Source organism: Thermothelomyces thermophilus, chromosome 1, assembly GCF_000226095.1.
Source record: "Thermothelomyces thermophilus ATCC 42464 chromosome 1, complete sequence".
NCBI classification, from domain to species: Eukaryota; Fungi; Ascomycota; class Sordariomycetes; order Sordariales; family Chaetomiaceae; genus Thermothelomyces; species Thermothelomyces thermophilus.
In genome coordinates this window covers 1,435,455-1,462,803 of record NC_016472.1, presented here as the reverse complement: position 1 = coordinate 1,462,803, position 27,349 = coordinate 1,435,455, and the positions used below count along the sequence as shown (strand labels likewise).

At 56.4% G+C, this 27,349-nt stretch overlaps 8 protein-coding genes across 8 annotated transcripts; 4 read left to right on the top strand and 4 right to left on the bottom strand.

The window, feature by feature from the left end:
* Positions 1–1,458: 1,458 nt before the first annotated feature.
* On the bottom strand, positions 1,459–3,492 carry MYCTH_2294640 (uncharacterized protein). The gene is made up of 3 exons (XM_003658585.1): positions 3,233–3,492; positions 1,709–2,706; positions 1,459–1,645 (listed from the first exon to the last, which is right to left on the bottom strand). The coding sequence occupies exons 1-3, from the start codon at positions 3,350–3,352 to the stop codon at positions 1,561–1,563; spliced, it is 1,203 nt and encodes a 400-aa protein (XP_003658633.1). The 5' UTR covers positions 3,353–3,492; the 3' UTR covers positions 1,459–1,560.
* Positions 3,493–4,116: 624 nt separating this feature from the next.
* Positions 4,117–6,654, bottom strand: MYCTH_2313356 (uncharacterized protein). The gene is made up of 2 exons (XM_003658584.1): positions 4,704–6,654; positions 4,117–4,642 (listed from the first exon to the last, which is right to left on the bottom strand). Exons 1-2 carry the CDS (start codon positions 6,373–6,375, stop codon positions 4,524–4,526), a joined length of 1,791 nt encoding a protein of 596 aa, XP_003658632.1. The 5' UTR covers positions 6,376–6,654; the 3' UTR covers positions 4,117–4,523.
* Positions 6,655–6,936: 282 nt separating this feature from the next.
* Positions 6,937–9,601, top strand: MYCTH_2294635 (uncharacterized protein). Its single transcript, XM_003658583.1, has 2 exons — positions 6,937–7,615; positions 7,682–9,601. The coding sequence occupies exons 1-2, from the start codon at positions 7,204–7,206 to the stop codon at positions 9,565–9,567; spliced, it is 2,298 nt and encodes a 765-aa protein (XP_003658631.1). The 5' UTR covers positions 6,937–7,203; the 3' UTR covers positions 9,568–9,601.
* Positions 9,602–11,159: 1,558 nt separating this feature from the next.
* Positions 11,160–13,779, bottom strand: MYCTH_2294631 (uncharacterized protein). Its single transcript, XM_003658582.1, has 4 exons — positions 13,101–13,779; positions 11,777–12,910; positions 11,521–11,701; positions 11,160–11,467 (listed from the first exon to the last, which is right to left on the bottom strand). The coding sequence occupies exons 1-4, from the start codon at positions 13,691–13,693 to the stop codon at positions 11,327–11,329; spliced, it is 2,049 nt and encodes a 682-aa protein (XP_003658630.1). The 5' UTR covers positions 13,694–13,779; the 3' UTR covers positions 11,160–11,326.
* Positions 13,780–18,337: 4,558 nt separating this feature from the next.
* On the top strand, positions 18,338–19,225 carry MYCTH_2074790 (uncharacterized protein; the record flags this gene model as incomplete). Its single annotated transcript, XM_003658581.1, has 2 exons — positions 18,338–19,097; positions 19,176–19,225. Coding segments are annotated over exons 1-2 (690 nt in total), but the record flags the coding sequence as incomplete, so codon positions are not given.
* Positions 19,226–19,533: 308 nt separating this feature from the next.
* Positions 19,534–21,856, bottom strand: MYCTH_2294624 (uncharacterized protein). The gene has a single exon (XM_003658580.1). It carries the CDS (start codon positions 21,766–21,768, stop codon positions 19,915–19,917), a length of 1,854 nt encoding a protein of 617 aa, XP_003658628.1. The 5' UTR covers positions 21,769–21,856; the 3' UTR covers positions 19,534–19,914.
* Positions 21,857–23,048: 1,192 nt separating this feature from the next.
* MYCTH_2294623 (uncharacterized protein) lies at positions 23,049–25,797 on the top strand. The gene is made up of 3 exons (XM_003658579.1): positions 23,049–23,339; positions 23,396–25,327; positions 25,386–25,797. Exons 1-3 carry the CDS (start codon positions 23,149–23,151, stop codon positions 25,471–25,473), a joined length of 2,211 nt encoding a protein of 736 aa, XP_003658627.1. The 5' UTR covers positions 23,049–23,148; the 3' UTR covers positions 25,474–25,797.
* A 134-nt stretch (positions 25,798–25,931) lies between these two features.
* MYCTH_2294621 (uncharacterized protein) lies at positions 25,932–27,335 on the top strand. The gene is made up of 4 exons (XM_003658578.1): positions 25,932–26,160; positions 26,429–26,454; positions 26,521–26,666; positions 26,778–27,335. Exons 1-4 carry the CDS (start codon positions 26,123–26,125, stop codon positions 27,114–27,116), a joined length of 549 nt encoding a protein of 182 aa, XP_003658626.1. The 5' UTR covers positions 25,932–26,122; the 3' UTR covers positions 27,117–27,335.
* Positions 27,336–27,349: the final 14 nt, after the last annotated feature.

Below are 27,349 nucleotides of genomic sequence, written 5' to 3'. Positions count from 1 at the left end.
CAAAAGAGGCGCTACGCAAATTCGCGAGGGGCTCCTTGCTACTCACTGTCCTTTATCCTGTTCTACTACTCTAAAGAAATGACTTCGTATATACTTACTGGCATGCCTGATTCGGGCATGGGAGCGACCGTTGGTTTTTCAAACTGGAATACCGGACTCAAAAGGCCGAAGAGAGAGAGAAGGAGGGGGGGGGAGGGGGGTGGAAAATAAGATTCTTGGCGTTATCGGGCGTTGAGCGTGCGTTTTGCGCGGGGTTGCAGACACAGAGAAATTTGCTCCATTTTGACAAATAGATGGAACGCTTTAGCGACGGGTGTCGTTTCTCGTTTTCCTTATTTCTCTTGTACGTCGTGTCGTTTAGGCCCTGGAGTGAGGTAAATTCTCTTCCTCGTTCAGCCCGGGGAGAGTGACCTTGTCGTTGCGTTTCTGTAAGTAACATGTTATATATGTGTGCAACCTAGCATCGACGGAATGTGATACCTCCTTTATCATCGTCCCCTTGGACTTGCCCTCTTCGTGGATGTATGTATGTGCAGGAGAATTCATGATCCATATCCAGCCGTTCGCCTCACCCTCAACCGTCATGCTTTGCTGGGTTGATGCTTCGTCCACGTCTGTTGCACATTTTTTGTATTCTTATTTGGAGAGCGGGAAAGAGTGTTCTGTTGAATTACCCGTAGCCGCAGTCCCGCATCTCCTCGAGCTTGCCTCCATCCGAGCTCAAGTCTCGGCTCTCGCCCCGGAACGCCATCACTCTTGCCTTCTTCCTTTTTTTTTTACTTAATTCAATTAAGAGCGGTCATCAGTGCCAAAGTCCAAGAGCGAGGCTCAACTGTACGAGTGCCACCAGTCACGAAACCACGCTAGCATATCACGAAACGCACGTAGAACAGCTCATTGTTACCGCTCCATTCGTACCCAGGTAGGGAACAAACTGCCTCACCTACCTAGAATACCAAACCGCTGACGCCTGGGTCTCTGTCCGCCATGAACAAAAACAAATCGGGGACTTGACATCATTCCCGAATAGCGGCCACCCAGTGATTTCCTTCCTCTCATGACGTCCCGAATCATATGATACAATACCTAACAATTGCCCAACTGTCGTGAACGGTGAAACCCGTTTGCCCGTCTTTGACTCCCAAGCGAGATAGGGAAAAAAGCAGATAAAAAGAAGAAACGGGCAAAGTTGAGTCGAGAATCCAGGAAGAAATACCCCGCTAGGTAAAAGAAGAGAAGAAAAAGAAGCAGCCCTTGATTTTGGAAGGGGCTCCGTCCGCCAAGAGACCGGCATTTCGTGTTTCAGGCGGAGACGAAAAACAAGGCTAGAAGAGAAAACCGAGAGCAGATGGGTCATCGCAGGATCTGTCAGCTGCAGCAATCAGAGGCAGAGTAAACCGTGGCTCCTTGGTATCCCGGATACTGGAGAGGGATCGGCGCGAGAGAGGCAAAGGATTGCCAGGAAGTGCCGGGAGCCTTTCCGCCAAAATCACAACGCGTCAGGAATACCGAACTCCAGTACGAGCCGAGGCTGACTATGGGCAACGACCGCCGATGTGGTCACCACTCGTATTCGCCGGTCGCCTTGGCGAAGACGTATTCCTTGCCGTTGACGGTAAGCACTCCGTCCTTGAGGATGCACTTCCTATAAAGCATGTCAGCCACGAGTCCAGGCTAAACCGGAGGGCAGTTGAAGAATCAATCATACCACTTGTTCTTGACGCGCTGCACCTTGTCGTACATGCAGAGCATCATATGGCCCATTGAATCATCCTCGTCCTCGTCGTCGTCACCCATCTCATCGGGATCATCGAGGTCAGAGTTGATGGCATCCTCGTCATCATCCTCGCTCTTTCCATCGTCATCTAACCCGCCATCAAACTGGGCAGGGCCAGTAGCACCGGCTTGCTTGCTAGCAACGCTGCGGTCCTTGGTCGCCTGCTTGAGCGGCAGCATCAGGCCGCCGCCTTCCATTTGCTTGGCTCTCGCTGCAAGTTGGGCATGGAGGAGCTCATCGATCTGAGCACGATCCATGGTGACAGAGGACGCGGCCTCAGCTGCATCGCTGGGTCCATCAACCTGAGAGGTCGGCAGACCGTTGGGCCCCGTCCGGTTGACTTGTTGCATTCGCTGCTGCTGCATAGCGGCGGCAACGTTCTGCCTGTACTGTTGCTGCGGGTTCAGGTGTTGTTGTTGTTGCTGCTGCTGCTGCTGCTGCTGCTGCTGCTGGTGCGGGTTCATATGCTGCTGAGGCACCTGGCCGGGTCTTTGATTCTGATGAGATTGCTGGGCGGCGGAGTTAATCTGAGCGATGGACTTAGCAGCCCGCGGGCCATACTGGTTGTGCAGCGCCGAAGCGGCTCTCTGTGCTGCTATGGGCGGGACTCCGTTGGCGGGGTTGTAGCCGGAGGGAGCCGGGGGAAGACCGGGTTCCTGCTTAATGGTGGGCTCGGCCTGGGTAAAACCCGGCTCCTGCTTCGTGCCCACCGAGTTTGAGTTTGGATGAAGCGACCCTGGAAGCGAGAGAGTCTGAGCGGAGGACTGGGGACTCAGCGTGGACTGTGTGTAATTGGCGGTAATAGGGGGCGCACTAGGGGGCGCAGACGCCGGGGGTGCGTTAGCCGACGCCGGCGTTGGCGGCGGTTCGGGCTTGGGGTCCCATGGGAACTGCGCCAAGTTCATCTGGGACAGCTTGTGTTGCCATGTCTATTACCCGCACGTTAGCACCATACCCTACCGTCTTGGGTCTCGCTGCGAAATTGGAGATTCAGGGTTGAGCTGGGGAACAAGGGAGGGGGACCAGTTCCAGGGTTCAGCACGTGATGCGGGCCAAACAGCCCAATCGGAAATGGCGGGACAATGGCTGGGCTGTGTCTGGAACAGTTGCGCTGGGCCTTAAAAGAGACCCAAAAGTGCTGGGTCGCCCACCCAGCCAGCTGCTCTCCACCCCTCTCGCCCTGGCGCGGGAGGCAACCGTCCGGGGAAGCCCCCAACAACTCGTTGCATCTCTGGCTGGTGCATTCAACGCCAAACCGAACAAAACGGATCCCTCAAGAGCGGATGCATCGACATACTGCACCCGACCTCGATCGCGAACCGGTATTGTCCGGGTCTGACGGTGCATAGGAAATGGTAGGTAGATGGGTGGGTGAATAAGGCCGAGATTGCAGTGGCAAAAGACACAGGGGCTGGGATGTGCGCGCGCGAGAGAGAGAGGAAGAGAGAGTCTTACCTTTTTCAGGTCCTCCAACGCGCTATCATCGACGCCGTTCTCCTCGAAATCGACGCGCACGGCATTGATAACTTCGGTGATGATGGTGTCGTAGACAGGTCCGACCGCTGCGTTCGACATGGCGATGGATGGATGGCTTGCCCTCTGACCGGAGCCGAGCGAGCTTGGATGTGTCACAGACCCCGCAGCAATTGCTTCTTCCAGCTGAATTGCCCAACCGCCACTGATTTCGGCGTGCCCGTTCTACGTCCTGTCGGCAAACCTAGAACTAATCCGATGCGCCTCGACGATTCGGTGCGGCCGGCGAGCCGGTTGTAGGGGAGAAGCTCTGGCTCGGTGAATGCGGGCCCCTCAGACGCCGCCGCCTGCTGCGCTCGAAATTGTGCTCTTTTGAAAATCTCTAGGTCGCTCCAAACATGCTAGATGCTGGTAATCTTGTATTTCTAGACGGTATGTCGCCGTATCTCACGGTTTGCAGTGTTGCGCCGCAGAGTTGGGAAGACGGCGTTTCGGCTTGCTTGTGTGTTGTATTGGGCAAGTTCCGAGAAGCCGCCAGACTTGGTTGGATTTGTAGTATGGTCGGCTTAGTCAGCCACCCGGCGCCTGCTTCTTTCACCTCGACTGCCAGTTTGCACTGTGCATCCGAGACATTGGCGAAAACCAGAACTTTGGAAAGAGTCAGAAACATCCACCTCGCGCTTCGTATCCAAAGTGCATGGGGAATGGCATCCATTGTTCACTGTGATTAAAAGGGGAGGGCTGATTTGGCCACAACGAGAGAATCAACAGAGTGGAGAGTGCATCCGCCAACAAGGTGCAGATACCTAGTCGGAAGCAAGCGCGAGCCCAGAAACACATTTGTCACGGTCAGTCAGCCACGATCGCTGGCCACCATTTGCTGTGTATTAACAATCCGTACTTCCATTTCCCGCGCCAGTGTTCCCCCCTTATTATTACAATCATTCTTACAATTCGGTGTTGACCTGATTCGACGGATGCAGAAAAAAAACTCAGTGCAGATAACCCAACAATTTTATGTCCCCAGTGTCCGTTCATAACTTAATGACCAAGCCGATGCCCATCCATCCCTGCATGAGAGAGCCCTTATATGCATGACCGGAGAGTCCAAACCCCCCAACGCCGCGCTTAAACCCATCAAATTGCAGGAACCCCATCCGATGATGCCTTGACCGTGTGTTGCTCAGAAGGGAATCATGTATACCTACCGTTGGTTGAACGATCGTCCTCGACTTTGGCTGATCCTGAAGACTCTGCCCGTACAGCATGACATCTAGCGGATCGTCATGTGCTTGGGCGTGGTAACCTTGGAAGACAGACCCATTCCGGCGCTCGAGCTAGTGCCAGGCTTCTTCTCAAAGATCTTCCAGAACTTAAGGCTCTCATCGGCGGCTTTGCTCCGTGTTAGCAGCAGAACGTCCATTACCTTGAAAAGGCGGAGGAGCTAGCTTACCAGCTGTGGCCAGCATCTGACCGTCAGGGCTGAGGCAACTGTGGAGAACTCTGCTCTCGTGCGCCGGAATCTCGACATTGCGGACGAGTGTAGGGTAGCTCCAAATGCTCAGCGAGTTGTCAGGGAAACCGCTAGTGCTGACAATCTCGCGGTAGTGGGTACTCCAGCGGAGACTGGTGACCTGCGAGCCGGTGTCGATACTGTTGACGCGGGCGCCGGATGTGGAATTCCAGAAGTGGATATGACGATCGTACGAGCCGCCTCCCGTCGCCAGCAAATTCATGTTCCACGGGCACCAGGCGATAGCCTTGACAGCCGCCTTGTGGTTGGTCTTGGTGAACTTGGGGACGGCAAGGGACCGGGCATCCCAGATGGACACGAGATTGTCATTGCCGCCCGTGGCAAGCTGAGCGCCATCCGAGCGCCACTCCAGGCCGCAAACCTCCGAGGTGTGCGATACAAGCTCGGCCACTTTGTGCTCCGCAATACGAACATCGTGATTGAAAACGAGACCACTCCTGGCGCCAGTGGACAGGATGTGCTTGCTCCAGCCCATGACACCGACCCGAGTGTCATGGCCGTACATGCTGCGGATCTTGACGCCCTCGGCGACGTCCCAGATCTGGACTTCTCCGGTCCCAAGGCCGACGCCCACGTACGCGCCGTCCCCAGACCACTTGACGCTGCTAACGTACGTATCCGGGCTCGTCTCTAGCAGGCAGCTCACAGTGCCTTCGTCGGCCGACCAAACGTAGACGTTGCGCTCGAGTCCGATGGCAACCTGGTTGCCCGAACTCCAGTCGAGGAGGTTGAGGTAGTAGTCGTCAATGAGACCGGGGGCATCCAGAACACGCTCCGGAGCAGTGGCGATGCGGCGTCTGAACTGTGCAGATGAGCCATTTGCCGGCTTCAGCGGGCGGTTGTACTGTTGGCGCAAATCGATAGGCTTCGATGCCTCGGGAGGGGCCGGCTTAAACTCAAGGATGCGCGTGTTCAGGTTCACGCCACAAGCATCTGCCAGCGTCTCCCGATAAGCAACCGTACCAGGCGAGGGGCGCGAGTACGAGGGTGGTTCGTCGTCATTGATGTTGAGCCCCTCGAGGGCGGCGAGCGCGTCGTCAGCGGCGGATGCAAGGACTGCCGACGCCTCGCCACTTCTCGGCCGCTGCTGGCCCTCACGGGCTCTGGCCTTCATAGATCCGGAATTGGAGATGGCCGAGCTCGCGGACCGGTTAGGGATGAACCGATCGCTATTGTAGGTTATCCTCGACTTGCTCGTCTGCTTCTTGACGGCAACAGGTTTCTTGTCCTTGGAGCTGGGAGAAGTTTTCATGTGGGCACCGGTGCCCCTCAGTGTGAAATCCGACACTCCGAGTTCAAGGACCTTGCGAGGGGTTGGCGCAACCCGGGCAATGTTTGACTTGGGCGAGTCACGGTGGTTCTTGGTAGACTTGGCAAAATGAGCGGCCAAGTTGCCACCGTAAACCGATGTGGACGGTGCCCGGTGGGCGTCATTGCTGGCTGTCTCGGGGGTGAATGGCGACGAGCTGATGTTGACCAAGGAAGAACGTTGACACGGTGATGGAGTCAATGGCATCCGCCCGCCTGCGGTGCGAGACGAAAAGAGCCCGGCGTGGGATTTGATTGGTGTTGAGACTGATGCTGTAGCCATGATGAAATGACGACTGTGGTGTGTAGTATTGATAACTCCAACGACGATGCGCCAGCGCCTTTGCACAAGGTGGCCGAGATAAAAGGAGGACGCTGGGTGGCCGTTTTAATCTGGCCTTTTGCGTAATTTAAATCGGCTGAAAATGCAGCAGATATGCTACTAGTAGCGATGGGGCTGGATGCTTCCTGATAATCGAGACGGGTAAGCTGTAGGAGGTTGCAAAGAGGTTTGGGTGACACAAAAGGTGAAAGATATCAAAGGCCAAGCAAGACAGAAATGCGAAAGTATGATGCAGAAAGGAGGAGCAGGAGCAGAAGGTCAGGTTGGGAAAGAGGAAGGTACCAGATATATGAAATGTTTACGCTGCGGTCGGCCGGACAACGAGAGGCAGGGGACGACTTTAATGAGGTGGGGCGCGCCACACGCGGTTGTCGGGGGGGGGGGGGGGGCTGCCCCACAGTGCACATCCAAATGCAGCCCTGCCCGGAAGCGCTAGTTATGTGGGCCCCGCGGGAATGCGATCGTCGCCCCCCGTTTCTCTTCGCTCCTTTTGCGGCGTGCAACAGGCAACACTACGCCTAAAACACCATTGGGAACGGAGCCGCGATTGATCCACAAAGAATCAGGGTATTAAATTCCAGCAGCGACACTTACACCACTGCGTAGCTACACTACCGAATTGGGCGAGCCGAAATACAACAGTATCCGTCTCTACAACGCTAACCTCTTGTTGCCGAATGCCCATCTTCACCATTTGAAAATTACCACGAGGTGCCTTAGCGACCTTCATCAAGAGCCCCGTTCGAGCCTTGCGCATCCACCCTTGCCATGGCACAACACCACCACCCGGCCACCCCCGGAGCATCCGCCGCAGGCCCTTCCGTCTTGGGCGGGCAAGGCCAAACTACTACCAGCGTCACGCCGCAGGTCTCTGCGTCCTCATCTGCACTGACGCCGGCCTCGGCATCCTCCAGCAATACGTACATCATGCCGAACTCGCCGCTCAAGAACCGCGGCCTTGCGGACGGCTACCGGCCCAGAGTGACGCGCACCCTTGGCCAGCGCCCTGCTTGCCTCGTCAATGCATCCGTGACGTATTGCGGGAACAACCAGATCTACGCCTTTGGCGGTTTCGACCAGTACACTGACGAGGTGTACAACCATGTGTTGCGCCTGGACCTGGTCAGCCACCAGTGGACTCTGGTCGACAACTATGGCGATATTCCGGGGGTTCGGATGGGTCAGCTCCCCACACCTCTCTTCTTCGGGTCTATGACGCCGTGTGCCAACTAACCGTGCCTCTCAGGTCACACGGCAACCCTTTACAAGGGCGACAAGTTGCTGGTCTTTGGTGGGGAGAACGAGCATCGAACCTACCTCTCCGACCTGATCATCTTTGACCTGAAGACGGCCCACTGGACACAGCCCCAAGTCTCGGGGCCGATTCCAAAGGGGCGCGCACGGCATGCTGCCGTGTTACACGAGGACAAGCTCTTCATCGTCGGCGGCATCACTGGCCATGATAACTACGTGTTGGACGACATATGCTACCTGGATCTAAAGACTTTCACCTGGTCGAGGTCGTGGCGCTTTGTCGGCCGCTTTGATCATTCGGCGTACATATGGAGCGATCGGGTCTGGGTATTCGGCGGCCTGAGCGAGGACATGGACAAGGTTAGCGACCTGTGGTGGCTCGATCTCAAAGGAAACCCGGCCTTCGAATCTCCGCCGCAAATCGGCTACCTGGACAAGTCGGGCCTGGTGAGAAGCGCCGTATCGCCACGGCCGCCCTACCAGGTCTCACAGTCCCCCGTGGTCGGGTCGTCGGGTTACGCAGCCAACTCGCGGACGCCGCAAGTAAACACCCCGTCGTTCCATCTCAAGACATATGCGCCCCCCGCACCGGGCGCCATCTCCGCGCTGAAATTCGTCAGCGGCTCGTCCGTCCCGTCCCAGATGCAGGGCATCCACTTCCACGTATACTCGTCCGGAACGCTTCTAGACTTTGTAACGCCGGCGGCGACCATCACGTCCAAGGACTGCTCGCTCTCCGCGCTCGACTTGGGCACGTTGAGGTGGCAGAAGCTTGCCGAAGGAAGGGAGATCTTCAAGCCGGGCTACCGCTGGCACTACTGCACGCTGAATGAGGACGGCACCAAGGCATGGCTGCTGGGCTGCCCCACGGAAGCCGGGGCGATGGAACTCGGCGCTAATGGCCTCGAGGAATACCTGTCCGACATAATGGAGATTGACCTGCGCCGCTACGGCTTCCTCGGCAACAACCTGGCATCGGAAGCGAGGACAGACCTGGCTCGGCCCTCGTTACGAGCGCGCAGTGTGGAACCGCCCTCTAAGGGACTAGGAGCCGATCTCGCGAGGCTCTTCAACAAGCCCCCGGAGACCGGGAGCGGCACCGATTTCGTCGTCACTGCGCTCTCGCGCGATTTTGACGAGGATGAAGTTATGGGCTCGGCGCTGATGCACGCGAACGAGCCCGACGAAGGCAGCCAGACCTGGCTCGCTCCGGATGCGCCGACCTCACCGCCGATCTACGTCCACCGGCTCATCCTGCAGGCCCGCTGGCCGCACTTTGCGCGCCTCTGGGCCAGCCAGATGGCCGAGTTCCACACCAAGAAGATGCACATCCCCGAGCCCTACAGCGTCGTCAAGGCCTTCCTCTACTACCTCTACACGGACCGCATCGACCCCGCGGACGACGACGCCGAGGAGAACACCATGAGCGACCTGTCGGACGTGGCGGGCCTGCTCGTCATGTCCAACATCTACAACATCCCGCACCTGCGGCTGCTGTGCGTCAACCGCCTGAGCAAGGAGCTCGACGTGGACCACGCCTGCATCATCTGGTACTGCGCGGGCCTGGCCAACGAGGAGTGGCTGCGCAAGCGCGCCGCCGGCTTCTGCATGACGCACTGGGGCCGCGTCGTGCGCACCGCCGGCTTCCAGAGACTGCCGCGCACCGCCCTGGTCGAGCTGTCGCAGGAGGTCGACATGGAGGGCCGGGTCGTCGGCGGCGACGAGCTCGACAACATGATCATGGACGGCGTGGGCGGCCGCTACGGCGACGGCGCCCTGTCGGCCGCCTCGCGCCGCAAGGAGAGCGTCAGCAGCAACCAGACCCAGATGCTCGAGACCGAGGATGACGACGAAGACGACGGTATGGAAATGTCCTAGATTGACATTCGAGCAAGGAGGAGGAAGGGTCGTCCTCGGCCGCGGAGCCGGCCCGTCGCTTGGTGACGTCAAGTCAGTCCGAGTCGGTCTGCCTCGTTTGCTTCGATGTGCCATGTCATCGCACATAACTTGTTAGTCCTTTCGAGAATCGGACCGACCGACAAGCAAGAAAGCGAAACAAAGGAGGAACAAAATGGAAGACTTGGACGGGAGTCGCTTACACATGCCTTTTCGGGGGGGAGGAAGCGTGTTACGGTGGCTGACACATTTTTTTGTTTCTTTTTTTTTTTTTTTCGGGTCACGGAAGAAACGACGCATGTCATTGTTCGGTTATTACCTTATGTACGGGAGGGCATTGCGAGGCGTCGGACGGCTTGTTTGTTATCTTGCGGCTTCCACGTAAAGAGGGGAACGAATTTGCCACATGGTTTGGCTTAGACTGGCTCCATATTCTCATTCGAAGGTAGAAATCGAAGATACGATGCCGAGGTGTCTTTTAGAGATGTGAGACTGCAATGGCGGCCGATCTTTTTCCTTTCCCCCCCTTTTCTACCCCGAATCCCCAGTATTCCCAACGCTTTGGTCCTCTCCCTGTTTCTTGTACAGTACAGTACACCGCCTTTGCGCCACAAAAGTCAGCGTGAGGAACATTCGTTCGTCCCTTATACCCACACCACCTCTACAGCATTAATCAAACAAGGCACTTGTCAAGCTACGATCCTACCCGTTCCTCAGCCGCACCCCACTCCCCTTCCACTCCCCCTCCCCCCGCCTCCAACACCCAAGAACCACCCTCTGACTGTGGGTGGCGGTCGTGCCCGGGAGTTGCACAGAGGAGCGGAGCGGAGCGGAGCGGCGTGAAATGTGCTGAGCAGGCAGTGAGAAAGGTGCGCGAAAGGCGGGAGGGAAGAGGAGGAAGCAGAAAGGGAAACGTCAGGAAGCTTAGACTACGGCGTGCCCCTCCGCTTCGAACTAGGTACGCTTGGTAAAATTAGTGATTAGACGGCGCAAGCAAAGCAACAACTAAACTTCCGTTTCGATTTTGGTTGGGCTGCACACCCCGAAACAAATCGCAAATTTTCCTATCTCGTTTTTTTTGTTTTTTGGTCCACCCCACCTTGTCCGATGCCATTCGCAGTCTAAATGTCGTCTCATCGTTGTCCCTCTAATCGCGGCCCATCTTTTCTATCATCGTCGCGTCATGGAGTGGAAGAAGGGAAGAATAGCAATACACCCAATCCAAGAAATGTTGGAAAACAGGAGTAGGACTATGTGTCGTTTGAGGGGTGAAGTTTTCGAGTTGGACTTGCCAATCCCTTCGCCCCCCCGGTTCTGAAGGGATCGGTAACCCCCTTTCTTTCGCTGGTGACACTCCCTCGCCCGGCTCTCTTGTCCCTCTTGCTCGGTTTCTTTTTGTGTTCGCATATTCCTTTTCTGTTCCCGTAAACCGAGACCGACTATTGAGTGGGCGGAGGGGTATCGGTGTGAACTCCTCGTCTAAAAAAAAGGGGTATCTGGCTGTGGCGACTCAGTCCAGCCAACGCCGCTCGCATAGAAATTCAACAAGCACTAATGTCAAATCGATGAACGCCGAACTATATGTTGCAAATGCGGGTCTCGTGTTCGCGGGTGAAGGAGGCGGGTTTGTTTTGGCAGGTTTGTTTTGGTTCGGATGCCATGTAACGGCATCCCGACGGCAGTCCGGCCAGGAGCGCGCAACGCCTGGAGAAGACTGTTATGCTGGGCATTGATCGCCCTGCTAGAGCATCGCATCCTCGTTGATGTTGGGCAAGCCTTGTTGGAGCGCGAGAAAAGCGGCGGGGTTCTGCATCATCGACGTCAGGATCGACTGATGATGCGCCCTTATGTCGGGATCGCACATGGGCGAATGTTGTTTGTGCTAGACACCCGTCAGCAACAGCCCTCGCGAGTGAGTCCTGCTTTCAGACGTACATATTTCAAGCCGTTCAGATTCTTGTAGCGCTTTCCGCAAACTTCGCACTTGAAGGGCTTCTCCTTCTCCATCCCCAACGTCCCCGGGTAAGGAGTACTAGTCTCTGGGTTGACGATAGAGAAGGTACCATCGCCGTTCTCATGCAGCTGCTGAGTTGAATGCCCATGGGTCTTGTGATACCTTGATAAGTGCGTTAGCAAAGCCGTGGAGATGCATTGAAAGATTAACCCTCGGCGGGGGTGCTGAGCCACTTACTTCAATCCATTCTGGTTCTTGTACGCCTTTTCGCACCCGATAACGGGACACCTGAAGGGCTTGTGCTCCTCGGCAGGCGGCATCATTAGAGCCGTCATCTGCTGCAGGATGAGGGCAGGATCGGTGCCGGGCGGGAACTGGCTGAGGTCAAGGTTCATGGCTTGCAGGTGCTGCTGCAACTGTTGTTGCAACTGCATCTGTTGGTCCAAGGCTCGCTGTTGGCTAGTCATCTGATTTGTGCCCCCGGGACTATACAGACGCTTGGCGGGATCGTCGATCGTGCCCAAGGCGCCGAACGCTAACCCTCCGAGTTGCGAGCCGCCCAAGTTCATGTTGCCAAGATTCATCTTCATAGGCATGCCGGCAATCTCTTCGTCCTCGTCACCGTTCCCATCCTGCCCAAACTGTTGTCCGCGTTGCGGCACTCCCTGCTGCTGTGTCGTCAAGGTCGGTGTGTTGACCGACGAGACGGTCGGGTTGTTCTGGAACCCGAAGCTGACGGCAGCTGGTGTGGGGGGCTGGGAGGTGCGGAGTGCTTGGTGAGGAAGACCGGAACTATTCAGGTGCAGCTGGGGCCTCTGTTGTTGACCGAAAAGCTCGCGGGTCGCTTGAATGGTGCGCGTGTTGTCGTCCATGTCCATTGGGCCAACCGTTTCGTCCATTTCCATGTCGCCGACCGTATCCATCTCGTCGTTCATGTGAGACGACAAGGCGTTGGCTTTCTGGGAGGACCCCGTCGCTTGTTGTTGTTTTTGCTGTTGCTGCTGCTGGCGCATCATCTGCCCGATCCCGCCGACGCCCATGCCGGAACCAGCCTGCCGCTGCTGCGGAAAACCATGTAACGATTGCGAAGCCTGCTGTGTCCTGCCTGCGGAAGGCGCGACGGAGCCCGCGCGGCTTGTAGCGCGAGAATTTGGTTGGGTCGCACCGAAGGCATCTTTTGAGGTGTTGGGCGTCGTAGTCGGGTGGTGATGTTCCTCGTAGTGCTGGAGGAGGTCGTGCAGCGTCGGCCACCGCTGGTCGCAACATGTGAAGTCGCGCATGAAGCTTGCCTCTAGCCTAGGAATATACGAGGAAGATTGAAAAGACGAGGATTGGTTATTGATGTACGGTGAGGTTCCCGTCATCATCATGCTGCAACCAGACTGATTAGCATGGCCCGCTCGATGAAGACACAGGTCCTTTCCTACCGCCGGCCGGCGCGGAGTGCGGCGAGGCGAGCATCCCAACCCAAGACACGGTCGGAAGGGCTGGGCTCGGGTGTGCAGGGGACAGTGCCAACCAGCAGGCTGAACGAAGGCGCAAAGGCACGGAGTGAACTCACTCTTCACGGATGAAACTGCCGACTGAGATACCGCCCCAACTCATGCCTCCCATCAGGCTCCCAGCTAGACTCTCGCGGCGAGCGCGATTTGCGTGTTCGCGATTCGGATTGGTCATGGAGATGGGCTTCGCACCGGCGCTGACGAATGAGTCCTGACGGCTGCGGCCAGTGGCCGAGCCGAAATCGGGGCCGGTCGTCATGTCTACGTCTTTGGTGTCGATGTCGAGGGCGAGATCGGTATCGGCAGCGTCAGCGATGTTGGTGATGCGACCGGTGGTGTAAGAGTAGTCGAAATCGTCCTGGCCGCCGGCAATGGCGGGAGACGAAGCACGCGGTGGATATTTCTGGGCCGGGCCCGCAAAGGCAACCTGCTGAGATGTAACAGTGTGGCCAAGCACAGCCAAGCAAGGAGTGGCCGGTTGAGGCGTTGGAGAGGGCGAGCGCGGCGAGTGGTCGAGAGGGGAAGGCGAATCGCTGTGGGTAGGCGACGTATGGTTACGGGTCGAGTTCTTATTACAATGGGTCCCAGCAGGCTCCGCTGCTTCGGGGTCCGCTTTGGAATTAAACCACTGGGTCCAAGACCGGGACGGCATGGCGATGGGCCACTGTGGGTAACTAAATGCTGCCTAGCCTCGGATGCGATGGGGGCCTGCCAGCGGCGATTGACGGCGGTCTCTCAGCGACAGCCACAGGCCCGGAACGCCGATTCGGTGACGGATTCGCCGCGCAGAATTGGCTTCCAGCTCAGGAGCTGGCGTGAGAGAAACTGAGAAAACAAAGAAAAAAAAACAAAACAAAACAGCGGTAGGTAACAGAAACCAATGTATGATGATGAAGAAGAAGAAGAAGAAGAGAAAGAAAAAAGACAACTGAACAAAATACGGAATACAATGCTTGGTTTAGGTGTGAAAGCAGTAACACTGCTCATCACCGGGAAACCCGACGCAACCGCTCTCGCTGTCGGGCTCGAAGTGTTTAATGAATGATGTAGGCCTAATTGGAGCAAGGATAGGGGCCCCTGGGGGGGAAGGACTGCGTTGAGGGATGGATCCCGTTTCCGCTAGGGTGGCACGATGGAAGGTTCGACCAGGGATTTGGGTGTAAGTGATGGTGGAGCCTGAGCTCGGTAATGACTAATTCGCCCCAACACAGAGCAGATTCAAAACCAAAGGCCGTGCGGGATAATTCACGGCTTCCTGCTAGGTATGCCGTCGTGTTTGTCGGTGTGTAGGCGGGGGTCGAGGAGTTGGGTAGGGGGAGAGCTTGTTGAGGATGGATAAGGAATGCGTGCCTTGCGCAGTGTGGGGGAGGCGGTGCGGTTTGCCTCTACAACTAGGATTCCCTAAGGTGGGCAAGGTCGAAGGAAGACGCGGCACCGCAAGGTTGGGGGGAGCAGCATGCATGCAGGGAGAGGGGTAGCAAAGATATATTACGACATTTACTCGTCTTTGACGCGGGCACCGAGTTGCTTTTGGGGGCGTCGTTGTTCAGTGCAATCATGAGTATGAGCGTCGTTTGGCACATGTGAGATAGCGATGCACAGTGCGCGGACGCGCCCTGTAGGAGGCTGCAAGTTGATCAGATCATTTCTGATGACATTGAAGCACTGATCATCGCAGGAGCGACTTCGCGCCAAGTTGCTTTAGCAGCAGTCTTCCCAGTTCCGCTCGCTCTCACCGCCAACTTCCAGGCCGCTAATGCCTCTTGGCTTGGTTTTGTTCTCGTCCGGCAACTATACGGTATCTTAATAGGAACTTTGCCCCCCAAGAACACGACGATCTGCGCTCCGGTCATGATTGCCGTCCTACTCTTACGGGTAGCTGCGTGGATATGTAGAGGGCAAACGACTCCCACAGGTCCACCGACTCGGGGGCTTTGGAGCTCTGCCGCACTGGCCCAGAAAACGGGAATCTTGGCTTTGTCTTTGGTTTAGTGTACACCAACATTACGAGCACTGTGGGCTCGGCATTCAACCCCAGTGAATGAACCAATCCATTAACCAGGTAGGTAGCGACCCGGAACCTTAACACAGTGAGTACCTTACCTTCAACTAGGTACTGCATATACGTACTCACCTTACTCTGTAGGTACTGTATGTATGTACGGAGTACATGAGCACTCGGGGAGCTCCACATAAGCTCTCTAGGCACTTAAGTTCAGTTAGGCGACAGTCATACGTTGCGTAGGTTTCTTCGGGACGTATGCACCTTGGCGTTACGCGGTGGATAAAGGTACCTTGGCTTACTATACTTGTAGGTACCTGGCGAAGTACGCGGTACCTAACCTTGGCTGGTTAGGTGGCTTAACGAATGCTTTGCAACAAGTAACTACTGTCGTTAGAGTCGATACGCAAGCAGCGTTCCCCGGCCACTGGGGAGGAGGCATTTACACTAGGTACTTTGGGCATTCTGGGTTTATAGGGGGCTTCTATGAAATCTCGGCGGCCAAAATTCCGTAACGCGCACAAACAAATCGCCCAAGCGCGCCTCGAGGCAACCTTCCAGGCTCACTTCCCCGTCCGCGACGGAGATCACGACACTCTTGCGTTCCTGGTGAAAAAAAAAAACATGATTACTCCCGTCAGGCGTAGGAAACCAGCTTGTTGGAAAATCTGCCAAGGATGTTTCGCAATAGGTCTCGAGCCCCTACAAAATACGGCGTATCTTGATGCAGCGGCTGGCAATGTTGCGGGCGCTGGAGCCCGGGTTAAGTCGAAACGGTAGTTGCTCTAGCCGCCGCAGACTGAGCGCCACAGTAACTGACTCAAAGTCGTAACAAAGGAGGTAGGCCTCATGCAAACTTCCTACAATTTGGGCTAGTAGGGAATCCGCACTGCCAGATCTAACCAGCTTACCACACCGAGACCATCGTGGTATCATAGCAGCTCCATCGCACTTCTTTAAATAGCAGGACATTGAAGTCACCTTTCAAGTTTTGGAGCAACTTGCAAGACACCGTTCCACTAGGGAGGTATGATGTATGGAGAAGTCTCTCGGATGTATGGACAGGGGAGCGGTACATACAGTGCGTCATTTCCGTACTTGCGCTTGAACGATCTGGCGGTCCGCCACGTGCGTTCGAACCGAGTCTCTCTCGCAACAGACCCACAATCGCGTGCCGCAGCCCTGAGCGCTGGGAAAGAATTCGCGAATGACCAGTGACGCAGGAGTCGGTTTCATCTGTTGCCGACGACGCCGTCTGGTAAGTGATTGGGCAGCTGTTGCTTTTCCAGAGGGATCTACTATGTATAGGAGCGGGAAATATTTTGGCTTGTTCCGACGCTCTGATTCTGCGGTTTAGCTTTTCTTCTTGAGCTAATTGTATGTACAAAGTATATCCTGTACCTCCGTACCGTACCCTCTAAAAAAGCACGTGACCAGTCCAAGACGTAGCATCTTGATCGGCAAAGAATTACACTACACAGTAGTCTGTTCCAGCACTGGTATATATGAATAAGACAAATAGTTGACTAATGTTTTCATGCTGTCAGCAGATACCTATAGAGTAGAACCATATTATAGCCATTTCGTATGTGGAACGGTTGGAGCTTATTAGTGCACACTTCTGATAGAGTGGCTTCTCGGGAACCCCCTCGAATTTACAGAACTTGTATGTACAGTACGTAATACTCTAGGGAGCAGACAACGGAGACACCAGAACCTGACATGGCATGACGGGTCCTGTGTCTGTCCATAATGATCCTTTGGGAGCACCCTTACGTACTCTCCTAGGCCCATACCGCCTGCGTATGTACTGTACACTGCGACAGCATGCTACGGGCGGTCATCCTCGCCAGCTTATAGTAGCATTTTAGCTAGCGGTTCCTGTCTCCAAACCCCGAGGAACCCATTACTCCGTAATGGAATGTCGCATTCGCGCCAATGCGGAGGGTTATTCCGGCGCGGTGGATCTGGCAATGCCTGCCCCATTGGCAGCAACTCTGGAGGACATCAAACGGATGGATAGAGTGCTTTTCCGGGCCGAGTTGTTGAGAAGCCTGAGAACCTATTTACACTCTCAAATCCCTTCGTGGAAACAGGCATAAAACTGCAGCATGAGAACCAGGCCAACCTTCCTTCGCATCCGCCGTTGTTTCCACGCTTTCACAACAGCCTAAAGCACGACGGTCTGACTGCCCTACCTAGCTCAGGGCAGGCGACAATGGATCAGCCCCGTTCTAGAGTACGAAACAGCAGTTGTCGCTAAACCGAACGGAGGACGCAGGGCATTGAAGTTTCAAGACACATGCGGTATTGGTGTGACATCTTGCCGAGACACGGCAGGCCGGCTTTTGCCGACCTCGCCCCTACCATCGCGGGCCACGGTCTGGGCGCGCCAGCTGGTGTTAGGGCGGGAACCTAGAAGGCAGCCCCCACTACGCTGTGATTTGTAGTTATGAACCTTATTCCGTAAGTACTGCAAGATACTCCGTACTGCGGACAGTAATCCGTACATGCATACCCGCAAGTTCCAAAATCACGGAACCCGCCAGCATGAACCTCCATCAATCCGTATGCCAGGGTTTTGTTTCTCGTGTCAAGATAAAAGTTGGCTGGCCTCTCAGAAACAACGCCTGGATCGGAGGTGTATCTCGGAGGACTCCCGGAGAGTTTGCGTTCGACATCGTCTGTTGCGACCGACCGGTGCGCCTTTGCGTGGATCACGGAAGAGTTCGGGGTCAGGCATCCGAGCAGCTGCAATGTGTACGGCAAAAGTAGGAACAAGTGTGTTGTGATGTAGCCTCAAGGCAGCGGCTTGTACCACTCGATTAGTCATTGCTTTGCGACAAAATCCCGAACAGAAGGGTTCTGGTCTGTGCACAGGCAATGACGGAGAAGACTCGGGGTTTACCTCACCCCAGTGGCGACCTGACATCACTCATCAAGGCAGTATCTCACGAGAGCAAGGAATTTTTAAAAACGTGACAAGTCTCCTTTAGACAACTCGATTCCAAATCAGTTTTTTCTCCAGAACCGACTACACTTTTGCAATAGAAACTTCGACTGGTGAGAGGCTTTTTATATATAACTATTAGATTTGTTCTCCGGAACTCTCGGGTCTCTTTTTCTACTCCATACGCTCTGTCGTAACAAGCCGCCCCCCCAACCAGATCTTGGGCCCCACAGCGTCCCCGAATTTGCGTTCCTTGTCTCCAGTCGAGACCTATACGGTCATCCGATATTTTTTTGCGCGACCAACATTAGCGCCGCAAACAGACAAACTAAAAGGGAGAACGAGGGCCCTGAATCGACGCGCTCAGAGATCCCTTAGAACATAGCACAGCAGTCCACACCTCAATTGCCGCAATCGACAACCCCAGCAGTTAGCAACCCTCAGCCAGCGGCCCCACAACCAAGATGAAGGTCATCAGCAAGGAAGAAGAGCAAGAGCACTACAGCCGCGTCGTTCGTGGCGGTCTCATCGGCGGCACCGCAGGCCTGGCGGTAGGCCTGGCCGGCGTAATCTATGGCTCGAAAAGGTACCCGATGATCCGGCAGCTCACGCTCCCGTTCCGGTCCTTCCTGGTGACATCATCGGGCACCTTCGGCGCCATCGTGGTCGCGGAGCGCTACAGCATCGAGTACCAGCGGTCGCGCGACGCCATGAACAACTACCTCGAGGAGACGCACCGGGCGGTCGAGGAGGCGCGGCGCGCGCAGCTGAGCGAGAAGCAGAAGCTCCTCAACTGGGGCCGTGAGAACCGCTACACCATCGTCTTCGCCAGCTGGATTGCCGCCATGGGCGTCGCCATGGCCATCGTCGGCCGCAACAAGTACCTCAGCACCAGCCAGAAGCTCGTCCAGGCCCGTGTCTACGCCCAGGGGCTGACGCTCGCCGTGCTCATCGCCACCGCCGCCTTGGAGACGGCCGACGCAAAGTCCGGCAAGGGCCGCTGGGAGACCGTCCTGGTCGTTGACCCCAACGACCCTACCCACAAGCACATGATTGAAAAGAAGATCCACAAGGAAGACTACGAGGGCCAGGACTTGTGGAAAGGTAACACTGACCAGTCCAATAACCCCCTTGTATCAGTCGTTAACCCAAAGAATTAAAATGACTAACCCGAGCCTGCAGAGATGGTCGCTGCCGAAGAGAGGCGGCTGGGAGAGCAGAAGAAAAACCGTCAGGATCAGAAGAAGCCCGAAGAAGAGGACAAGGCCGCTGCTCATTAAGGACCCGAAATTTCCGGTCCATTTTACAAACCTTCTCCTGACAGGGCTGTGTCATAACACATTGACATATCGCCCATGAGTAACCTCTCCACTTCTGCATGCAGGGCGGCGTTTATGGGTTGATTTAGCGGGTGCAGTGCTTGTTCTTCTTTTTTTTTTTTTTTTTTGTTATGGATTGTTTCGATGTCGGCATCTAGTGTTTCTCTCGCGTAACTACCATCAGAGTCAGGTCGGTCTGAGCCAGGTGTTCAACCGGACCGGCCTGTGCAGGCATGGTAACAGAGAGCGCAGGATTCGATGGACGTGCGGCCATGGTTTAAAACAACGAGGGGCATAGACACAAGATGGCATTGTATAAGAAGCTGTATTTCTTCTCCAGCAGAAGTGCTCGTTATCTGCGATTTCGTTGACCACCAATTTGAGTGGGAGTGAACTTTTTTTTAAAAAAAAAAACAAAAACAAAAAGGAAACTCTGATAATAAGGCCGTTACCGCTCTCCGTTTTGTATTGCGTTGTCCAGACCGCGACGCCATGCCTCGCCAGTGTTATAGAACGCGCGCCCCTGCTTCCCCTCGATCCAACCGTGCCCTCCCTTCCCCCCCTTTCCCACAGAAGCGGCTGGCGATTAGGATCAAACAAACCTAGACATCAACAGTAAAATGACTGATCTGCGAGTAGTACGAGTGCACGGCTAGCTCGAGGATCCACACGTCGCCAAACACCTCGCTGCCGTCAAACCCGCCTATCACCAGCAGCCGGCTGTCGTGCAGGACGGTAGTGTGATAGCCCCTGCCGCTGGGGGGCAGGCCGTAGACCTTGCGCCTGTCCCAGGACATGGTGACGAGGTTCAGCAGCAGGACGTCGTTGGAGTACTCGTTCCCGTCGTGGCCGCCGATGACGAACAGGTAGGAGCCGACGATGGTCGAGGTGTGCGAGAGGCGCCGGTAGGTGATGGGTATGTTGACCGCCTTCCAGACGTGGGTCTCGACGTTGTAGACCCAGACGTCGTTGAAGCACTCGCCGCCGTCGGAGCCGCCGTAGATGATGAGCTTGTTGCCGACCATGTTGGCCGTGTGGTAGCCCCGCGCCTTGGGGACGGCGTCCTTGCCGGTGCCGGTCGCCGGGGAGGGCGCCGAGATGAGCTTCCACGACATCTTGTTGATGTCGCTCACGTCGAGCCGCCAGATGTCGTTGAGGGCGCGCACCCCGTCGCCGCCCCCGAAGACGTAGATGCCGTTCTTGTACAGGCAGGCCGTGTGCGCGCGCCGCCGCGACGGCGCCTTGTCCCCCAGGATCCGCGGCTTGGACCAGCGGAAGTTGACCGTGTCCAGCACGTACACGTCGTTGTAGTACGCGGGGCCGTCGCCGCCGCCAAAGACGACGAGCTTCTTGCCGACGGCGGTGCACGTCATGGCGCGCAGGGGCACGGGCACGTCGCCGGCCACGTGCGGCGTCGACCAGTAGAAGGCGTCGGCGTCCAGCACGTACAGCTCATTGAAGCAGGCCCGCGCGTCGCACCCGCCGAACACAAACACGTTGGACCCCACCAGCGTCGCCGTGTGCGCCCGCAGCGCCGTGTGCGGCGCCCCCGACGCCGGCGCCCGGCTCCAGTACATGCCCGACGACGGCGCGGCCGGCACGTCGGCCGCCGTCCGGGGGTCCACGAGCGGCGGGGAAGGGGTGTACACCTCGGCGCCCTTGGCCGGCGCCCCCCGGCCCGTGCCTATTCGGGTCACGGTGCCCGGTACCGCGCTGCTGCTGCCACCATTGCCGTTGTTGCTGTGGTTATTGTTATGATTATTGTTATTGTTGTTGTTGTTGCTGCTGCTGCTCCTGCCGCTGCCGCCGCCGCCGCCGCCGCTGCTTTGCCCCGATCCCCCGGCTCCCCCGCTACCCCCTGCTCCGCCTCCTCCTGGTCGGCTTGCAATGGCCGAGGTCGAGCGCAGCGCCTGCGGTCGTCGTGGGGGCTCTTTGCTGCCGCCGCCGCTACTGCCGGCGGCGGATTCCTGCCGCTCACGCCCGGGAGTCTTCACAGGCGTTGCGTCTTCGGAAGTGGCAGGCTGTCGGGTCAAGGAGGGGGTTGGTGTCTTCAAGGTACCGGAAGAGAACGAGGCTGCTGAGACAGGGAGCAACGGCGTCACCCCGGAGGAGGAGGAAGAGGAGGAGGGCGCGATCGCTGCAGCCAACGACTGCGAGCGCTGGCGGAGGGAGAGGTCGGTGGGCTTGTTGCGGCGGTCCTGACTCTTGGAAGAGAGGTGTCCGGGCGTGTGAGATCGCGGTATTGGGGGCGCTCTGTCCCGGGCTTCTTCTTCTTCTTCTTCTTCTTCTTCTTCGTCGTCGTCGTCGTCGTCGTCGTCGTCGTCGTAGGGCTCGGAGGGAGGGAGGCGCGAATCTGAGGGCGACACCGGCGCTATCCTTTGCGAGCGCACGGCTTTGCGGTTCTGCGGAGACTGCAGCGTGTCCTCCTGCCCCACTCCTCTGGCCTGGTCAGCCATCGTAGGTCCGAATGATCATGTCCCGAACATGGACGCAAGGAGAGACAATAGTGGGCGGCGGCGCTGCGAGACCAAACGGTCGGTCTAACCCAGGCGTGGGACGGCGGCCGTGGGCGGGGAGGGACCTGAATGTCGAATCGGTTCGGAGGCGGGAGCGGATGACGCTTTCGGGACCGGTTAGCTAAGGTAAGTACGGAGTAGGTAGATAGAGATCGTATTTTGGCCCAAAGGTAAGCTGCCAGTCAAATTACCACTGCGCGATGGACGCGATGACTGTTTTGCCTGGGAGGACGGGACAGGAAGTCGGGAGGTGAAATTGAACCGACCCCCTGGTGAGGTGGGTTCCATCTGGATGCAACAGCCTAAGGTAGCTCGCCCTGATGATGGGCGCTGTTGCTTTCGGAGCTGTAGTGTCAACCCCCCTGTAATAACAGCCCCCGCGCCACAGCAGCCGGTATTCCCGGTTCCCACGCTCGCACCATGCCTTCCAGCCCCAACACGCCCCCGCACACCCTCCCCTTTTTGCTTGCCAGTGGATCATGCAGGACGGCATTCATCACCCGTATGTACGGGATAGCGCCTTGCAAGTCATGTAAGGCACTTCCAAACCTAATAGGATGTCTTACTTCTCCATCCAGGGGTTCTGGCACGCTGCAATGCAACATCTCCAGACAGCCACAAGGAGAAAAAAATGCCTTGCGCTAAGACTGGAACAGATCGATCTCCGGGACCCCGCGTCTGGATTCAACATCCCCGCAGCCTCAAGACTGGATAGAGACCAGTCTCGTTGGCGAGAGACCAACGGTAGTTGTCCTCATGATGGAAGCCCCAAGACAAGCCGCTCTTGTGGGCGACCATTCCAGGCCGATGCAACCTGAAGGGGCCGCCAGGCGCTCTCACGCTCCGCTTTCAAAGCTGTAGATATTCCAGAATGCTCAAGCAGACAGTACGGCCTGGATGAGCGTACTACTTGGGAGAGAGGGTCTCTGTACATACACGGCTACACGACATTTTCAATCAGTTGCCGTCTAAGTGAGCAGAGTGTCCCCGGAGACGGAAACACTACTATAGAGCAGTGCCCCGCATCCGATCGCTTGCTTGCACAGAGTACGCTACGTTTTGTACTCGTACAGTACATATGTATTGTAAGAATTACCGAGCTCGGGTTGACAGAAAGGTGCGTTGTCAGAGACGCTCAGTGACCCCGCTGTGGGGCCAGATTTCAGTTCGACCGATAGAGCATTTTTGAGATTTCAAAGTTGAATGCCAGAACGTTCATAAAAAAAGGTTAGGAAATTCATAAGAGGCCAGAATAACCTAACCTTTAGAAAGTAGCAGCAAACTCGGAAGCCCTAGCTTCCTGAATATAATATATGAGCGATGGAATCGCAAGAGACCGCCAAGCGGCCCCAGGAAGAGGCCAATGGCTCTACTGATCATCAAAATATTCCCAACGGCGACGAACCTGCGCTCAAGAAGATCAAACTCGACGGGCCTTCATCAGTGTCCGACGTTCCAGCCCAGTCGTCGCCAAGACCGAGGGTCAAAGGAGTCGCCCCGATCAAGGCAGAGTTAGAAAACTCACACATGTCACCCCGACGTCCAGCATCACTGACAACTTGCGTAGATACTTGATCTTCGTACCTGGCCAGACAGGGAAGCCTGCCGAGGACGAGGTCGCTGACGACGATGCTGCCGAAGGGCAAAGAGCTCGAGAACCCCAGGAGGCGACACAAACATCCAAAAAGGACGGGAAGCGGAAAAAGCAGAAGGGCCAAAACAAGGACAGAGATTTTGGCACATTCTCAGATGCTAAGCGCTTATGCAATTCCGTCGCATGGACTCCTGAGTTCTCCCCTCGGCCCTGCAAACATGGCGACCGTTGCAATGCCCTCCACGACCTCCGCCAGTATCTGAAAGAAGGCCGGCGCCCCGACCTCGCCACCTTCGGAGGCAAGTGCCCCGTCTGGGCAAAGTACGGCAAGTGCCCCTCGGGCTGGCGTTGTTTGTTTGTCCGCAGTCACATGGACGAAATCAAGCACACCGACGGCCGGTCAGAACTGGTCCTCTTGGAAAACACCACAAAACAATCACCCGATGGAGGGAAGGGGGAGAAGGACGAGGGGAAGAAGGAGGAGGGGGAGGAGGAGGAGGAGGGAGAGATGGGAGACGTCAAGCCTGGCGTGGTCAACGTGGTGCCGGCCAGGATCAAGTTCGACCTCGCGAAAAAGAGACTACGGCTAGAAAAGTCGGATCGGTACCTAGAGTGGCTGGCCAAAGACACCGAACGGCTCACCAGGCATTATCACAAGCAGAAAAACGATACGGATGAGGCCAATGACTATCGAGCACAATACGTTGAGCCGCCGCTCAAGCCGTCAGAAAAGAGGAGGATCTACTTTGGCCGAGAGACGCCGGTTCTTGCGCCCCTTACCACGCAAGGCAATCTTCCGTTCCGCCGCCTCTGTGTCGAGCTAGGGGCTCAAGTGACATACTCCGAGATGGCCCTAGGGCTGCCGTTACTGCAAGGGCAGAAGGCAGACTGGACCCTGATGAGGGCCCACGAGATCGAGACCACTCCACCTCGCTTCGTCCCCGGCAACGGTTCTATCGTCCGAGACTACGACAATTCGAGAGATCTCAAATTCGGCGCTCAGATCGCCGCCAGCGTCCCCTGGGTCGCAATCAAGGCCGCCGAGGCTCTGTCTCGGTTCCTGCCGCATCTCCGACTCATTGACCTGAACTGCGGCTGCCCGGTGGACGCGGTGTACAAATCCGGCGCCGGGTCTGCCCTTCTGGATGCTCAGTCGAAGCTGGAGAGAATGATCAGGGGCATGAACGCGGTTTCGGGGGAAGTACCAATCACCGCAAAGATCAGGATGGGCGTTAGGGACGACAGGCACACGGCACACAAGCTCGTCGAGCGCCTGGCGCTAGGGGGCGAGGATATGCGCAGCGTGGTCGGCGCCCCCGGCTGCGCGGCCGTCACGCTCCACGGCCGGACGAGGCAGCAGCGGTACACCAAGGCCGCCGACTGGGGCTACATCGCCGAGTGTGCCGCCCTGATCAAGCAGTTCAACGACAAGGCGGACAGCCTGGCCGACACCATTCGGGAAGCCGACGAGAGCACGCTGCCTAACGGGGGCAAGATGTACTTCTTGGGCAACGGCGACTGCTACTCGCACGTCGACTACTTTGAGCACATCGACAAAGCCAAGGTCGATAGTGTCATGATTGGCCGGGGCGCCATCGTCAAGCCGTGGATCTTTGAGGAGATCGAGAAAGGGCAGTACCTGGACAAGTCAAGCTCGGAGCGGCTGACGTACATTGAGAAGTTCGCCCGCTACGGAATGGAGGCCTGGGGCTCGGACGAGCTCGGTCTCAACTACACGCGCCGGTTCCTTCTCGAGTTCCTCAGCTTCTTCTGCCGCTACGTGCCTGTTGGCCTGCTGGAACATCTCCCTCCCAGCCTGAACGACAGGCCCCCTGCTTACCGCGGGCGGGACGATCTTGAGACGCTGCTTGCGAGTAAGAATTACAAGGACTGGATCAAGATCAGGTATGATCTGCCGGCGCGTGGACGAAACTCTAATGGTTCTCGGCTGACAGAGATGTAGTGAGATGTTCCTGGGCCCAGCCCCGCCAGGGTTCAAGTTCCAGCCAAAGCACAAGTCGAACAGCTACGAGCTCGAGGCGGAGGGTTGAAAAACAAGAGGTCATACTTCCGTGATGCGGAGTTTCCTTAGGGTATACACATCAGAGGATATGGAAATAGACGCCGCAGATGAGGAGCCTCGGAGGATACAAAGAAACCGCCCAAACCGCGAGGGTGGCGGGACAGAAGCTGTAGGGAATGCAGTAACGGAGGGGTCCAAGTCACGTTTCGTGCTTTGCTGCCTCCGTAGGGAGTAGTTCTCGTGGCCTGGTGCTAGGCGGTAGCTTTCAAGGCTAGCGGACCTCGGCCAACGCACGAAATGGTCTAGGACCCCGCCCGTTAACATTGCGCTGAATTGTTTGTGCTCTCAAAAGCCACGCAAACTTCTTGTCCAAAAGTTAGGTCCTGCTATTTTGATCGTTGCCACCTGACAAGAAAAATATGCCAGCTGTAAGGCGACTCTGACTGCGTTATTTCCCCTCCCTTTCCACGTCATGACGGTTTTGAAGGCGATCTGACCTGTTCAACGTTGTTCCAAGTATGGAGCAGTTGGGACCCCACTCATCTCAACCCCTCAACCCCTCAACCCCTCAACTGTAAATTTAGGCTGCCACCAAACAACACACAACGTAAACAGGCACCAACCACAGAAATTCAACCTCCGTCAATCAACTAAGAGACACACATAACTTCGTCAACATGGCGTCTACCGTACTTCCTGAATCGGGCAATCCTCTGTAAGTTCGAAGCCCCTTTGACGCTGCTGGTCCTTTTTTTCGTCCCCTTTTTGTTCCCAGTCCTACTTGCCACTGGTGATACCCCGCCTCTGGTGATGCCCCGCCTCATCATTTGCACCACATGATTGAGGGAGTGGTACTCTCGCGGCGCAACTGCTGTGGCCGAGCTACCGACGACGGCGGCCATGATGCTTGACATCCAAGTTGGCTCTGCTGCGCGTCAGGAATAGGATTTCATGCTGACATGGTTATCTTTCACTTCTCACAGCGTCTTTTTCGACATCACACTTGGCGGTATGAACATCTAGCCACAATCCATCCTCCTGGGGTCGAACGTGGCGTACTCATCACCGTAACCAGGCGAACCCCTCGGCCGCATCACCTTTGAGCTCTTCAAGGACGTGGTTCCCAAGACGGCCGAGAACTTCCGCCAGTTCTGCACCGGCGAGTACAAGGACCATCTCGGCCGGCCCCAGGGCTACAAGGGCTCCAAGTTCCACCGCATCGTAAGAAGCCCTGGATACCCTACCAACAAAGAATCTTGCAAAACAAAAAAAAAAAAGGGAGAGAATAAAAATAAGAAAAAAATTCACTACTCTAACCACGGAAAAACACAGATCGCCAACTTCATGTGCCAGGGCGGCGACTTCCTCAACGGCGACGGCACGGGGTCGACGTGCATCTACGGGACCAAGAGGTTCGCCGACGAGAACTTCAACATCAAGCACGACCGGGCGGGCCTGCTGTCCATGGCCAACGCGGGGCCCAACACCAACGGGTGCCAGTTCTTCATCACCACGGTGCCCACGCCCTTCCTGGACGGCAAGCACGTCGTCTTTGGCCGCGTCGTCGAAGGCATGGACGTCGTCCGCAAGATGGAGCACACCAAGACCGGCCTCAAGGGTAAGGACGTGCCCAACCTGGACGTCGTCATTGCCGAGTGCGGCGAGCTGTGAAAAAGAAAAAAGGGGTCGAATTTTCGAGGCGGAAAGCGAGGATGCTGAAGAACCAAGTCGATCATCAATTTGTAGATCGATGAGTGGACGCGCAGAATGAATAGTACAGTGTTTCGGCTCTAGCTTCTACGTTCATACGTATCTGTAAGTGCTGTGATTGTTGTCTCCTGGAAACCAACTACTGCCTGCCAAACAACTGGGGATTGAAGGGAGGGGGGGGCGGGGAGGGGGGA

Excerpts from the sequence above, each read along its gene's own strand:
- MYCTH_2294640 (XM_003658585.1), bottom strand. The coding sequence starts at position 3,352 with ATGTCGAACGCAGCGGTCGGACCTGTCTACGACACCATCATCACCGAA. Across the intron at positions 2,707-3,232 it reads CGTTGGAGGACCTGAAAAAG|ACATGGCAACACAAGCTGTC; the intron begins GTAAGACTCTCT and ends TGCGGGTAATAG. Across the intron at positions 1,646-1,708 it reads CAGCGCGTCAAGAACAAGTG|GAAGTGCATCCTCAAGGACG; the intron begins GTATGATTGATT and ends CATGCTTTATAG.
- MYCTH_2313356 (XM_003658584.1), bottom strand. The coding sequence starts at position 6,375 with ATGGCTACAGCATCAGTCTCAACACCAATCAAATCCCACGCCGGGCTC. Across the intron at positions 4,643-4,703 it reads TCAGATGCTGGCCACAGCTG|CCGCCGATGAGAGCCTTAAG; the intron begins GTAAGCTAGCTC and ends CACGGAGCAAAG.
- MYCTH_2294635 (XM_003658583.1), top strand. The coding sequence starts at position 7,204 with ATGGCACAACACCACCACCCGGCCACCCCCGGAGCATCCGCCGCAGGC. Across the intron at positions 7,616-7,681 it reads TATTCCGGGGGTTCGGATGG|GTCACACGGCAACCCTTTAC; the intron begins GTCAGCTCCCCA and ends CGTGCCTCTCAG.
- MYCTH_2294631 (XM_003658582.1), bottom strand. The coding sequence starts at position 13,693 with ATGCCGTCCCGGTCTTGGACCCAGTGGTTTAATTCCAAAGCGGACCCC. Across the intron at positions 12,911-13,100 it reads GGCAGTTTCATCCGTGAAGA|CATGATGATGACGGGAACCT; the intron begins GTGAGTTCACTC and ends GTCTGGTTGCAG. Across the intron at positions 11,702-11,776 it reads AAGAACCAGAATGGATTGAA|GTATCACAAGACCCATGGGC; the intron begins GTAAGTGGCTCA and ends GCACTTATCAAG.
- MYCTH_2294624 (XM_003658580.1), bottom strand. The coding sequence starts at position 21,768 with ATGGCTGACCAGGCCAGAGGAGTGGGGCAGGAGGACACGCTGCAGTCT.
- MYCTH_2294623 (XM_003658579.1), top strand. The coding sequence starts at position 23,149 with ATGGAATCGCAAGAGACCGCCAAGCGGCCCCAGGAAGAGGCCAATGGC. Across the intron at positions 23,340-23,395 it reads GTCGCCCCGATCAAGGCAGA|ATACTTGATCTTCGTACCTG; the intron begins GTTAGAAAACTC and ends CAACTTGCGTAG. Across the intron at positions 25,328-25,385 it reads AAGGACTGGATCAAGATCAG|TGAGATGTTCCTGGGCCCAG; the intron begins GTATGATCTGCC and ends ACAGAGATGTAG.
- MYCTH_2294621 (XM_003658578.1), top strand. The coding sequence starts at position 26,123 with ATGGCGTCTACCGTACTTCCTGAATCGGGCAATCCTCT. Across the intron at positions 26,161-26,428 it reads CCTGAATCGGGCAATCCTCT|CGTCTTTTTCGACATCACAC; the intron begins GTAAGTTCGAAG and ends CACTTCTCACAG. Across the intron at positions 26,455-26,520 it reads TTTCGACATCACACTTGGCG|GCGAACCCCTCGGCCGCATC; the intron begins GTATGAACATCT and ends CACCGTAACCAG.